A 13,889-nucleotide genomic window follows, 5' to 3' on the forward strand; every position below is an offset into this window, starting at 1 on the left:
TCGGTAAATCGCATACGTATGGGCGGTGGCTCCGCATTGTCGCCGACCATATCACGGAGGCCATGCGGGCCGTAACATTATTTTGGCATTCGTCTGGCTTTCGCTGATCGATGTAACATACATCTTCAGTCCTAATGACTTTAGTCTTTCTTTCCTCTCACACGTGTATCTAACACGGAATTTGATCGCATTTATGGTATGTCATACATACATACATACATACATACATACATACATACATACATACAACATACATATATTATACAAATGCACATATAAAACATACTTTCATGTATGTTACGACGTATACTACATATAATATATGAGTACATACACATATTGCACTAAAAACAATTTACATGTATGTATATATGTGATAAGTATATATAGGTATATATAGGTATATATATATATATATATATATATATATATATATGAGTATCAAGTATATACAATTTGTATGACAAGTGAACAAGTAAGAGAGATCGACATAGGTGGACAGATAAGTGAATAGATGGATGAATAAGGGAGACTATTGTATAGATCTAAGAAAGGCATATATAGTGTTACCGGATATGTAACGTGTTTCTACTCGATCTATAGTAAAGAAAGTAAGAAATTTTGTATTCAACTCGAAATAATCTAATCGAAAAAATTTCAATGTTTCCTTTCTTTCTTTTCATCTCTTTTATTTTTAAAAGAGTCCACGAATTCATTGAATAAATAATAATTCCAAATTTCTAATGATCTTTCTCGATTATCATGATTCCAATTTTAACAGAACATACGTGAACACATGTATTATAAATATATTCCTTTAAGTGTAACTATTTGGATTCGTTATCGAAGCAAATCAAACTTTTAAAATCGGATTTAGTTGCAAGGGTTTATTAGTATTCGGTAAATATTTTTCAAAGCTCGAGCATAGCTTGAAAAAATAGCCGACGGTAGAAAGTTTCAGGAGACAAACGTAGTCACGAGCTTTGAAGTAACGCGAGTATGTGTATCGCGAGTATGTACTCGGAAAATCGATAAATTCGCAGTGAAGCTATCGTGGATCAGTCTGACTATGGAAAACACGAGTTCGACGACCAGGCTAGGCCAAGCCAGGCCAAGCCAGGCCAGGCCAAGCTAGGCCAAGCCAGGCCAGGCCAGGCTATGCCATGCCATGCCATGCCATGCCAAGCCAAGCCAAGCCAAGCAAAGCCAAGCCAAGCCAAGCCAGGCCAGACAAGACCAGGGTAGACCAGACAAGACCAGACCAGACTGGCTTGTCAATAGAAAAGATACTTTGTTGCCTTTATTTATTACAACGAGAAAAACGAGAAATAACTATTGCAATACCGTGCATCATAAATGTAACGCCTCGTTATTCCTAATCGTTCTTCTTATACTCTTTAATACATTCGCTCTCTAATATTATTAAGTTTCATTCTAATATTATTAAATTTCCTATCTCACATGATTACGGCACGTTATTGTTTCGGCGATACTTTTAATTCTCCTTTTAAAATTGAGTCTATCGTGTAAAAGTTATCGCATGGTAATATCTATGCAGGTTAAATGTTAGATACAGTTGGTGCGTTCTGGTTATGTATGCGTTATGTGTTAAGACGGTGACTTACGTTAGAGGTTCATGGGGGTGACTCGGTGGTAGGAGAAGTGATAATTCGCAAAAGAACAAATAGAAAATAAGGCGCATATATATATATATATATATATATATATATATATATAAAAGAAGAAGAAGAAGAAGAAGAAGAAAGAAAGAAAAGATAAGAATTTTGTTTATTAATTCACAAATTCAAATGCGTAAATTCATCCACGATCAAAGTTAGTTTAATCAAGAACGATCGTAATCTTTTGATATCATATTTTCTTCATTATACACATTCTCTATTCTTTCATAGAAATTAGATCATCGTATTCTTTATCTAAATTTATCGATCGATGATAAGACAGACGGTTATTTTATTAGGATGTTTTTCGAGTAATTTCATTATCAGACAGAAGGTTCTTACAATCGAGACATCTCTCATGTATGTTTCCTATAATATCATCGCTTATGATATCGACTCATTTCTCCTCGTGGAATAAACCGCTAGGTAGCTCCCACGAGTATACATACATATATATATATATATATATATATATATATATATATATAGAGAGAGAGAGAGAGAGAGAGAGAGAGAGAAAGAAAGAAAGAAAGAGAAAGATAGGGCAGACGAAAAAGAAACTTGCTAGTTGCGTTTTCTTTTTGCGTGGGTTGCGTCGATCGTCCTAGCATCATTTTTCCTACAAAAAAAGGGCGGTACACCACGAAAATGCCTGTTCTGTTGGTTGTTCTAACGTCCAGTAGTACATATACGTGTACGTATATGTCGAGAAGAAAAAAAAGGGAGAAAGAAAAGAAGGAAAAGAACAAGTACATACTTCCGATTACCAGTTAGAAGGTCTCCGAACATGAGTTCTTAACCATTGGAAGAGATAATACCGTTCAATGTCGTTGAACCACATGCCATGTTCGTGACGGGTTGTCGCTTATAAATTCGTATTCATGGTTTATCGTATATTATTTATTTCGATTCGGTGATATTAATTTTCGTAATTCGTAGATTCGATACTCCATCGAAAAATATAAGAAAGAAATATCACAAATCGTCCTTTTTTTTTTTATTTGAAAAGAGAAAAAAAAGTTCGTTGTATTTTATTAAACCAACAGGGAAAGCAAATAAATTTCGGCTTGACTAATTAAAAAATTGTAGTTATCTAACGCGACGTTTTGGTTCACCGAGATATTTAACTTATCGTCGTATCTCTATACGTGTATTCCTTGGCACGAACAACGTCATTCGCAGTGCCATTGACGATATTCTCTCCCTTTTGTTCGGGTTGGTAGAAATGACGAAGAAAATGTCCTTTTCGTCCGTCGGTTGTTGGATATCTGTGTAAGTACGTATATATGTGAAGAAGGAATGGGGTTGGGGACACATAAAACCTGCTGGAACATCGAGAAAACTCTCCTCTCTATCTCTCTCTCTCTCCCTTTCTCTCTCTCTTTCTTTCGTTTCGTCTATGATTGCGACACGAGCTTGAAATTGCTTGAGTAGAAGGAAACCATTCTGTTCTTTTCCTCCCTATCGTCGTCGTCGTCGTCGTCTTTGTCGTCTTCGTCGTCTTCGTCGTCTTCGTCGTCTTCGTCGTCTTCGTCGTCTTCGTCGTCGTCGTCGTCGTCGTCGTCGTCGTCGTCGTCGTAGTCCTTGTCTTCGTCCTCGTCCTCGTAGTCGTCCAGAAGCGGACAAGAAAAGAGACAACAGCTGTTCGAGTGTTTCAAGATTGGAGGGGAAAAAGAAAAGTCCGTTTACCGGAACGACGGAAGGCTTAAGTCTTGCTTAAAGTTCGTTCAAGCGTAAGGAAACGATTTTACACGGAAATCGCGACCTCCTTCAGTCGAGTTCCGAGTTCTTCTTCTCCATAAGCGTTCACGAGTAATTCTCTTTAAGCTTTTATAAGGAATGTCGTGTATTTGAAGCGACTAAAGGGACAAGAAAAAAAGAAATGATCTCTCGTTGTATTTGATTATAGCTATGAACATAATTTTTTGTTATGCATTACGTAATAATAATTAGTAAAATAATTGCATTTGTAAGAAATATTGTTCGATAATATAATAATCGCTGTGACTAGATTAAACTCTTTTTTTTTTTCCTTTTTTAAATTGAATGATCTAACGGGTGTCTGAAACTATTTATTTTCTTATCTTTTTAATCATGATAATTTAATAAAACACTACAAGTTGACTGAACATTTTTTATATTCAATCTAGTGAGTGTCAGAATCTGTTTACTTTATTATTCGTCCAACCACGATTAATTTAATAAACACCGTACGTTGACTGAATATTTTTTCTATATTCAATTTAACGATTCAACAAGTATCCGAAACTATTTTATTATTTTTTCAACTACAATAATGTCAGGTTAATAATCACTTTAGATTGATTAAAATTTTTTTTATATTTAATTTAATAATCCAATAAATATTTGAAATTGTTTATTTTATTCGTGGTTTTTTCTTTTTTCTTTCTTTTTTTCTTTTTCTTTTAACTTTTTTTTTTTTTTCTTTTTTTTGCATTCTCCGTAGCAGAAATATTCTTGAATTCGAGTCTCGCTTAACTGGATAACCTTCCTCCATTGGATTACGAAATGTGAAAGTTTGATTGCTAAAATTTCATCCTTTCTCTTATTTTTATTACCAACATCGATTTCCGACATTTCGAATAGGATAAAGAAAAAAAAAAAAAAAAAAAAAAAAAAAAAAAAAAAAAGAGAAAAAAAAAGAAAAAAAAAGAAAAGAAAAGACAAAAAAGAATAAAATAAAACAAAATGAGATAAAATGAAAAAGTTCAGAAAAAATCGTTTTACCGTGTAATTATAACAAAATCCTTTCTTTCATTTTTCCTATTACTGGAAAAAGAGAGAGAGAGAGAGAGAGAGAGAGAGAGAGAGAGAGAGAGAGAGAGAGAGAGAGAAAGATTAGAAAAGGGAAAAATATCGCTCTTGCGGTCTATTCGTTTCGCGCTATCTCAGCCGTAACACCAGCCTGAAAACTCATTACTCATTTCGGGACATAGTGTCCGTAATTGCGCGTCCCTTAATTACTCTTCACAACGGTACGCTACTGGCTTATACCCTGGAACGTAGCTGGGAGCCCTGGGAAATGAGAACGTTCTAAGATACCAGGCCACGCATACACATACATATATGTAAACAATAAACGAAAACCACATTCGTTCTTTGCAATCAAAACAAAGATTATCTCTTATGTATCTTACAGGATGGTACGATGAATTGTTAAAAGAAAATCGTTATTTTTCATTATAGAAATAAAAAATATGAATTTTATCATCATTATCATCATCGTGATCATCGTTGTCTAAACTGTGTTTTAATGTACAGTTTCGAGTGTCTTATCTACTCTAAATATTTTCAATATAAAATTGGTTTTTCATGGTATTTAAAGATGGCCGTTTCCAGAATTGTCGCCATTTTTTCTTCGTTTAGTTATTATATGTATCACGTGACATATAGCGCCAGTTAGAAAACGAAACGAATCATTTCTGTTAGGATATCTTCTTTCTTGACATTAAATGTCTGTCCTTTCTGAAGTAAGTAGTATGCTCGTGCAAGTTCACAAACATTTGTAATATCAGAGAAAGAGATAGAGAAAGACAGACAGACAGACAGATAGATAGACAGATAGACGGACAGAGAGAGGGGACGCGTCAGCTGTTCACGACAGATACGGGTAATGTATAAGATAACAACGTACGTAGGTGTTTTGAGAGATCACGGAAAGTTAGGTAATTTTCTGGAAACGTGACATACGTTGATGCAATTATGTGTGTCTCTCTCTCTTTCTCTCTCTCTCTCTCTCTCTCTCTGTGTTGTGTAGCACTATATATATATATATATATATATATATATATATATATATATACACCCTTACACATACATATATTTGTCTCTTTTTTCTTATTTCTTTGGAAACTTGAAAATCGTATCGTATCGTTCTTAAATGAATTTTCTCAAAATTTGTTTACCAAGTTATCCGAACAAGTTACTTGCAAGAAAGATGAAGGAAAAGTTGAAAAATATTAATGGTTATACACTGAGTTGAGGTTGTCGTTCATTGTCCGCCCTCTAGAATCAATACGTCGTTGTGGTTGTCTGTTCTGTTCTGTTTCTGTCCTGCATCTGTAGCTGTGTATGTATACATATGTACATATATTATATATAGATGCATGCTTATTACATATATATATACATATATATATATATATATATATATATATATATATACACACGCACACAAACACATATGTATATACAACATATATATATATATACTTACACATATGCGAAACCCGACCGAATAAAATGGATGTGTGCATCGTTATGTATCTATATAGTATATATATGTATGTGTTCACGCGTGTGTGCTATGTGGGTATGTATATGTTCACCACGTTGCCCAATAATCTCTTGTGGTTCGCTCGAACACAGAATCTCGGCATTACGCAGACGTTTTTCACTATTACGAAACCATACTGACAAAACAATGGTACCATCTCATAAGACGGTTTATTTATCGAAATATATTTATGTTTTTTCTTGTAGATCGTTCAAACGATTTTTTCAAATTTTAACGCATCGTCGAACAAGCGTTTTACTTAAAAATTGTAATCAGCTATTTTTTTTCTTTCCTTTTTTTTTTTTTTATGCAAATCAATGTTGTAACATCCACGCTTAAGTAAATGTATCAGTAAGTTTTCTTTTGGTACGTAATATATTTACTTGAAATTTTGTTTCTCTTACTAAAGTGTTAGTCTTACTAATAGCATTCTGATATTTCTTTATAGTGTGATTAATGTTAATCGATCTTTTTCTTTTTTCTTGGAGGAGGTAGTGGATGGGGATTTTTATTTTGATCTTTCTTGATCTTACGTGAATTTCAAATTCACGAGTTATTTTAGACAAATCTGAGAAGGAAGTTTAGAATGAATATCATGTAAAATACTTCCATATCAAAAGTTTCTAAGTTACATCGAAAATTTGACTACATTCTAATATGCTAGTTACTTATTATCGATTTATTACTATTATCGTTATGAAGTTACTTATTATCGATATCGACCCGATTATAAATGAAATATAATTTCGAAATATATATTATCACGGAGGTCAAAGTGAATGATCCGTCTTTCATTCTTATTTAAAAATTTGTTTTCGTTCACATTGACATTTTAAATAATTTTGTAATTAACGTGGTAGCTATTAAAAATTATTAAAAAAGAGAAAAAAAGAAAAGAAAAGAAAATAAAAAGATTATTATCTTTGAATCATCTTTATATCTCAACAATGTAAGTTAGAGAATATTATCGAATGATTTGGAAAAGGTTTGAACGCTTTTTAGATCGCGTGATATTTATAAAAAAAGCAATGATAAAAATAATAATAATAATAATAATAATAATAATAATAATAATAGTAATAATAAAAAGAAATATTTTTTTTCTTTTCTTAATTTTATTATGTCACCCTGTATATCAACGTAGATAAATGGCCCGAATGTGCTCGTATAAAAACGGAGTTAATTTAAAAAATGCGAACTCACGCATCTGCGATCGACGTTAATTCGCGGATAAAGCTAATGACGAGCACTTTATCGACGCTTCGTCGGACCAACCCTGATTTCGCAAATCAATATTGGGGCTCCGAAACGGGCGATTAAGCGATAACGGAATTCCTTCCGCTTGTATTGTACATCAGACTCGTTACAAAATTTATCTCTCTATCTCTCTATCTCTCTTTCTTTCTCTCTCTCTCTCTCTCTCTCTCTCTCTCTCTCTCTCTCTCTCTCTCTCTCTCTCTCTCTCTATCTCTTTTACAATTATAAATTTTCAACATCGATAATTTCTATTTATATCGTCTCATCGATAAACTTTTTATAATTTTCATTTTCGATATTAATAAAATATCTTTATTTAACAAATACGTTTTCATTATCTATATCAATTATTTCGTCGACGATGATTTTGAGAATGATTTATTTTTATAATTGAAAAGTGATTAATTATATAGTCATTAATAATTTCGTCACGTAAGAGAATTGATATTATTGATTAAACGAAAGTTAGAATATTTGTTAAAATTTTCCAGGGGTCTTCCCTGTGGCGTTCAACCTCCGGAACCGGTACCGGATCCTGACGGCGACAAGTTGGCGACGATCGCGGCACGGTTCAGTTATTTCCAAGATAGGAAAAACACGAGCGGTCCGACTAAGGTCGACTTACGTAGGAGCATAAATCCACCAGCTAGATATAAAAACGCACGGCCGACGGTCAGGCTTAGGCCGCGTCAAGTTCTCTGTAGCAAGTGTCGTTCGATTTGTAATGAGAATAGCGAGAACGTCGACGTAAGCCGTAAAAGAAAGCATGATGAGGAACAACAGCAGCAGCAGCAACAACAGCAACAACAACAGCAGCAGCAGCAGCAGCAACAACAACAACAGCAACAAACTCAACAACATTCACATCATCAACAGCAACAAACTCATCAGCAGCAATCAAGTGTACCTACGAGGAGAAGCGATCGTCAACGTTGTAGTCAGCAACCGCAAAAGAATCAGAGGACATTCTTTTCGGAAAATACGAATACGACGATGACTGCGACGGTGACGGCGACGGCGACAGCGACAGCGACGGCGACAACGACGATGACGACAACGGTGATGAAACCAGCGACGTCCTCGTCGAGTCCTGACTCTTCGAAGCTTGGCCCATCTTCTTTGATACCAAAACTTTCAAGATTACAACCGAACGAGATCAGCAACGCTATGCATGGACCTGGTGAGTCCTCAAAGAGTCTCTTACGATAGATTCGAAAAAACAAAAACACACACACATTCACCCGATAGAGTCTCTCGTAGGCGTCTCATAGAAATTGATATCGTGACCTGATTTCGTAGGTAAGGTAGAACTGCCAACAGGAGTACCATCTACTTATTGGAGTAGCAGCAGCGAGGCTGATGATTCGAGCAGGAATACCCTAACGCGTCCAGAGGATCGAGTTGAGTCTACGGATTGCGATAGTAATCCTTCGATGGCTTATTGCGCAACACCGAGAAGATTGAGTAGCTCCTCGGTGGAGAGTGCGAAGGTGCCCGAAGAAGAGGATAAGAAGACCTTGGCTGCGGCTGATTCGACGATGAGACCGAGGATCGGTCGAGTACCAAGGAAAAAAAGATCAGTTGGTTCTATGGAGGATCTTTGGGATGAGTCTGTGTTCGAGGATCCAACGAGAACTACCAGGACCACACCTATTATCAAGATTTCTTTCGGTGCTCAAGGAGAGGGTACCGTATTGAAGATACCTTCGAAAATTCAAGACCCAGAATACGAGCAGGAGACCGATGATCCGGACGACGTGCAAGCTGAAACCGATCGAGATCCTTTGGAATTACCAAGGAATTTCGATAATGGTTATGATTATTGCGAGGATGTTGAGGACGATGGGCAAGAACAGATAGATCCGCAGAAGCAGGGTGTAAAGGACGCCAGTGCTAAGGCTGCGAAAAGAGCATTGAAGAAAGCTAAGAAGGAAGCGAGAAGGAAAATGTTGGGCGGTGGTGTCTCACCGGCCAGATCACCTTGTAATGGTTCTCCACGGTACGTTAAAGTAACTCTCACGCATATCACGATCTTGATCATTGAGATCAGACAGTAAGAAAAGATTTCTATTTTATAGATATAACACAAGCTACGATCCTTTGCTTTATCATCGTCGCAAGCATAAGGTGAAACATAAGAAGAAACACAAGGATGATCGAAAACACAAAAATCAACAGCAGCAGCAACAGCAACAGCAACAGCAAGAATCCTGTGTCGAGTCTGGTACAACGACAACGGAATGTCAACAAAATTGGAATGTTCTACCGGGTGGTGAAACTTATACGGCTATAAAGGAACAGTGCCTGAAACAGAAACTCTCAATCTCTTTGAAGAGGTTGAACACGAACGCTTACGCAAGATGCGATTATCCTGTGAGCAACGCTTCGTCCGGCTGCAAAAGCCCCGGCGCCAGTAGCGACGAGCTCAGCGAACAGGAGGCTGAAGTGGATGCTGGAGAAACTGCCCCGGATTTTCCACCCCAGTCGCACCCTCTCGTCATGCGTTTGGCAGCAACGCCAGTGGCTCATTGTCTCACTGCCAACGGCAGGAGAATGGACGTTGGGGATGTTGTGTGGGGAAAGATCCATGGTTTCCCTTGGTGGCCGGGAAAGGTATATATATATATGTATATATATATATACACCAATACCTACATACATGCATACATACATACGTACATATATACATACATCATACATATATATGTATGTATATATTATATATACCTATATGTAGTTATGTACACAGGAAACTAATCCGATACCAAAGCTATGTTTGTTAATGTCTGTTAATTGGTTAAAATCGTTACAGGTTCTCAGTATTACAGTTTCCTGTAAGGAAGATGGTACGTCATCCGGACCACAGGCTCATGTAGCTTGGTACGGTTCCTCGACTAGTTCTCTCATGTCCTGCGATCAGCTAAGTCCCTTCCTCGAAACATTCAAGGTATTTTGATCATACTTTTAGTGTAATAAAATATATCGTCGATAATACTAATCAACATAGATTACGAATTTGAATGTATATATTATTCTAATGGAGAACTGTATCTCTCTCTTCCCCCTTTTTTTTCCCTACTCTTTTTTTTATTTCAGACACGTTATAATAAGAAGAAACGTGGACCTTACAAAGAAGCTATAAGACAGGCGCAAAATGAAGCACGTAGCCAGATCACTCCAAATTCAACTAGCAGCGTTCTCAATGTTTGCGGTTCTCCTCGCGAGGTCAACGTTCTCTCCTAAAAAAGAAAAAGTAAAAGCAAATAAATAAAATGAAGGAAGGTTTGGAAACTCTCTAAGAAAGGAAAAAAACCTTCTCGTTCCTCTTTCTAATAATCTGTTATCGGTAATCTTGAACGACAACAACAACAACAACAACAACAACAACAACAACAATAATAATACACACCTCGGATTTTTCTTCGTGTACATGTAAATTTTTGTACATACAAAGTTTATTATAAATCTAGTTTAATGCGCTAAAATGCGACACGATTATTGACGATCGATGTTTGCTCTAAACTACTAGTGGCCGTCGATAATTTAAACGACGTCTCACAGTGAACCGACTGTAAAAGCAAAATAGTAATGGAAAGTTCACTGCCAACATTGTTTTCGTATATATATATGGCTTTTAAAGAGGACATTTCATTATTATTAATATAAATATAAATATAAATATAAATATTATTATTATTATTATTATTATTATTATTATTATTATTATTATTATTATTATTATTATTATTATTATTATTATTAATATTATTATTATATTTACATATATAGATTTATTATTATTTTTATTTTTATTTTTATTTTTATTTTTATTATTATTATTATTATTATTATGCGAGGAGGGGGGGGATATATAATTATATCCGTAATAAGTGTGAGGATTTAGAGAATGATTTTTGTATCGATTTATGAATGGTTTTTAAGAGTTGGCATAAGTACCTACCTCTTTGAATCTTCATCGTTAGACAAAAAATGTGTGTATGAGAGAGAAACTCTATTATATAACACGTTTATGTTTTTCTTCTTCTAGATGTGTGTACACATATATATATATATATATATATATGCATATGTGTGTGTGTGTGTGTGTGTGTAAGTACGTGCATTTTTAAGATAATGAACAGTTTAATGATGGCAGTGAATTTTCGACATAAATCGCATTTATTTATTTTTTTTTTTTTTTTCAAGTCTAGATTCGATGATAACGTGCAAAGATTGGTCAAAGAATGAAAGATGATAAAAGTAGATAAAAACTTGTCAGTTTTGATATACATATATTATTCAATGACAGTTAAAGATAAAAAGTCATTAACGTGACCGATTTCCCTTTGAATCTCCGACGAATATAAATGATAAATTTTGACGTACTATAGCATGTACTATTCACGGCCATGTACTTCTTTCTTTTTTTTTTTTTTTTATTTTTTTTTTTTTTATTTTTTTAATTTTCTTTTTTGTTTGCATTGATGCGTTTAACTCCATTATTCATTGCTAAGTCTATTTAGGGACTGTTTCTCGCTAACCAGTATTTTCAATAAATAAATAAAATCATTTGGTATAATCTAACGATTATTAGAAAGAATGCTGCGTAAAGAAAAAAAAAAGAAAAAAAAAAAAAAGAAAAGAAAAAACGAATTTATTTATTGATTTATACAAGATTGATGAAATTAAAAAAAGAGAAGAAAGAAAAAAGGAAAGAAAGAAAATAATGTAAAAATACAAAGAATATTATCTTAAGATATTTATATATCTTTTCATTTAGACGAATCGATTTTGTTTAATCACTTTTGATGAATGAACAAACGAATTAATTAATTAATTAATTATTTATTTATAAAAAAAATACATATATATATATATATATATATATATATACACATATATTATTGTATGACTTTGATTATCGTTTAAAGCTCATACGTGAGACAGTTGACTTTTGTTGGATATTTTCTTATATTCGCGACCTTATATATATATATATATATATATATATATATATATATATATATATATAGAGAGAGAGAGAGAGAGAGAGAGAGAGAGAGAAAGAAAGAGAGAGATAGAGAGAGATAAAGAGAGATAATAATTTTCATAATTCTTACTCCAGAGATACTCCTCTCTTTCTAAACTTGTTTAGGCCCTGTCTAAGCTTCGTGCCAACACTGCCGTAATTAACGACGACAAATAGCTATGCGTTCCTCTTACTCGCCGTATCGACAATCGTTAAGGAAAAATCATTTATTTTTTTTTTTTTTTGTGTTAAAAACTGCCATTATCATTAACAATTAAGAAAAAGAAAAAGAGAAAGGAAAATAAATAGTATGAGTGGATTCTGAGACTTTCAACGGGTCACACGTTTCTCACACACACACACATACACACGCACACACACACATTAACAAATATATAGAATTTATATGAAAGTTCTATAGGGCAAGATGCTTCATATTATGTAACAAAAATTGCGAATGTTCAATACATATATATACATATTATATACATATACATCTATGTATGTATACATATATATATTTTTACTTTTGTAAATATTAAAACATTTGCTAGTCTTTATCAACCAAAATGTTAAAAATGTCGAAATGAATTAGTCGATTTCTTCTTTTTCATTTATGGTTTTTTTTTTTTTTTTTTTTTCCTTTTTTTTTTTTTTGAGTTGTCACTATATCAGTGCTCGTTATTTTTCTTTCGTTTTTCTTTCTTTTTTTTTTTTTTTGGTAATTTTACATGCGAGATTAAAAAAATGCTAGGTTTTTTTTTTCTGTAATATTATATACGAGATGAAGAAAGAAAGCGGAATTTATTCGTCTTTGATAATAATTAAAAACTATAAAAGAGGAAAAATGTAATGAAAAGCTATGATATAGTACACTTATGTACTCACACACACACACACACACACACACACACACACCTATACATAAAAGAACATCTTATAAGAAACAAATGGGAAATTAATTAATAATGTCTGAATTGGCGGCTCGTTGTAGAATTAGAAAGTCGGATTAGCTCTTACATATTTCATGACGATTAATAATATCCCTTATGAACGAAAGTCAACGCTTTCACGCGAAGGAACGTAAAGCGCGAGCATGTTCTCTCTTATCTTTTATCATATCGATCATGGCCACGATATATGTATGCATGTAACTCGCGTGTGATCACTAGTTTCTCAGAGTAGTCAGTATTTTCAGTATCTTCGAGGCAGATAGATAGATAGATAGATAGACACACAGATAGAAAGAGAGAGAGAGAGAGAGAGAGAGAGAGAGAGAGATAGAAAGAGAGATAGAAAGAGAGAAAGAAAGAAAGAGAGAGAGAGAGAGAGAGAGAGCGAAGATAGTGCGAGAAATATTTCTCTTTTCTAATTAATTAATTAATTGTAAAAGAAATTGAAAATTATGAGTGTAAAAGTGCGTAAGTGAATATCGTGAACCTAATTTGATTATTGTTCTAGATTGACGCGATGAATTAATTTAAAGGAAAAAAAAAAAAAAAAAAAAAAGAAAAAGAAAACCAAAAAAAACCCCCCCAAAAAAAAAGAACAAAACAAAAGCAAAGAAAAAAAAAAAGAAAAAGAAGAAAAGGAAGAAAAAAAAAGAAAGAAAGGAAGAAAGGGTGGA

The 13,889-nt window shown here is 33.9% G+C and overlaps 1 protein-coding gene across 2 annotated transcripts in view; it reads left to right on the top strand.

Moving 5' to 3' along the window:
* Window positions 1-13,889, top strand: part of LOC124947095 (myb-like protein AA) — a 30,549-nt gene that overhangs the window by 12,675 nt on the left and 3,985 nt on the right. Inside the window, exons 2-6 of one of the 2 annotated variants that reach the window (XM_047488764.1) lie at window positions 7,725-8,413; window positions 8,533-9,232; window positions 9,312-9,846; window positions 10,046-10,180; window positions 10,330-10,486. In XM_047488764.1, the coding sequence (XP_047344720.1) occupies window positions 7,725-8,413; window positions 8,533-9,232; window positions 9,312-9,846; window positions 10,046-10,180; window positions 10,330-10,476 (2,206 nt within the window). In that variant the 3' untranslated portion in view covers window positions 10,477-10,486. Of the gene's footprint in view, window positions 1-7,724; window positions 8,414-8,532; window positions 9,233-9,311; window positions 9,847-10,045; window positions 10,181-10,329; window positions 10,663-13,889 lie in introns of those variants that run through there. The other variant, XM_047488763.1, reaches the window with a different exon arrangement.

The sequence above is a fragment of the Vespa velutina genome, chromosome 2 (assembly GCF_912470025.1).
Source record: "Vespa velutina chromosome 2, iVesVel2.1, whole genome shotgun sequence".
In the NCBI taxonomy this organism is placed as follows: domain Eukaryota; kingdom Metazoa; phylum Arthropoda; class Insecta; order Hymenoptera; family Vespidae; genus Vespa; species Vespa velutina.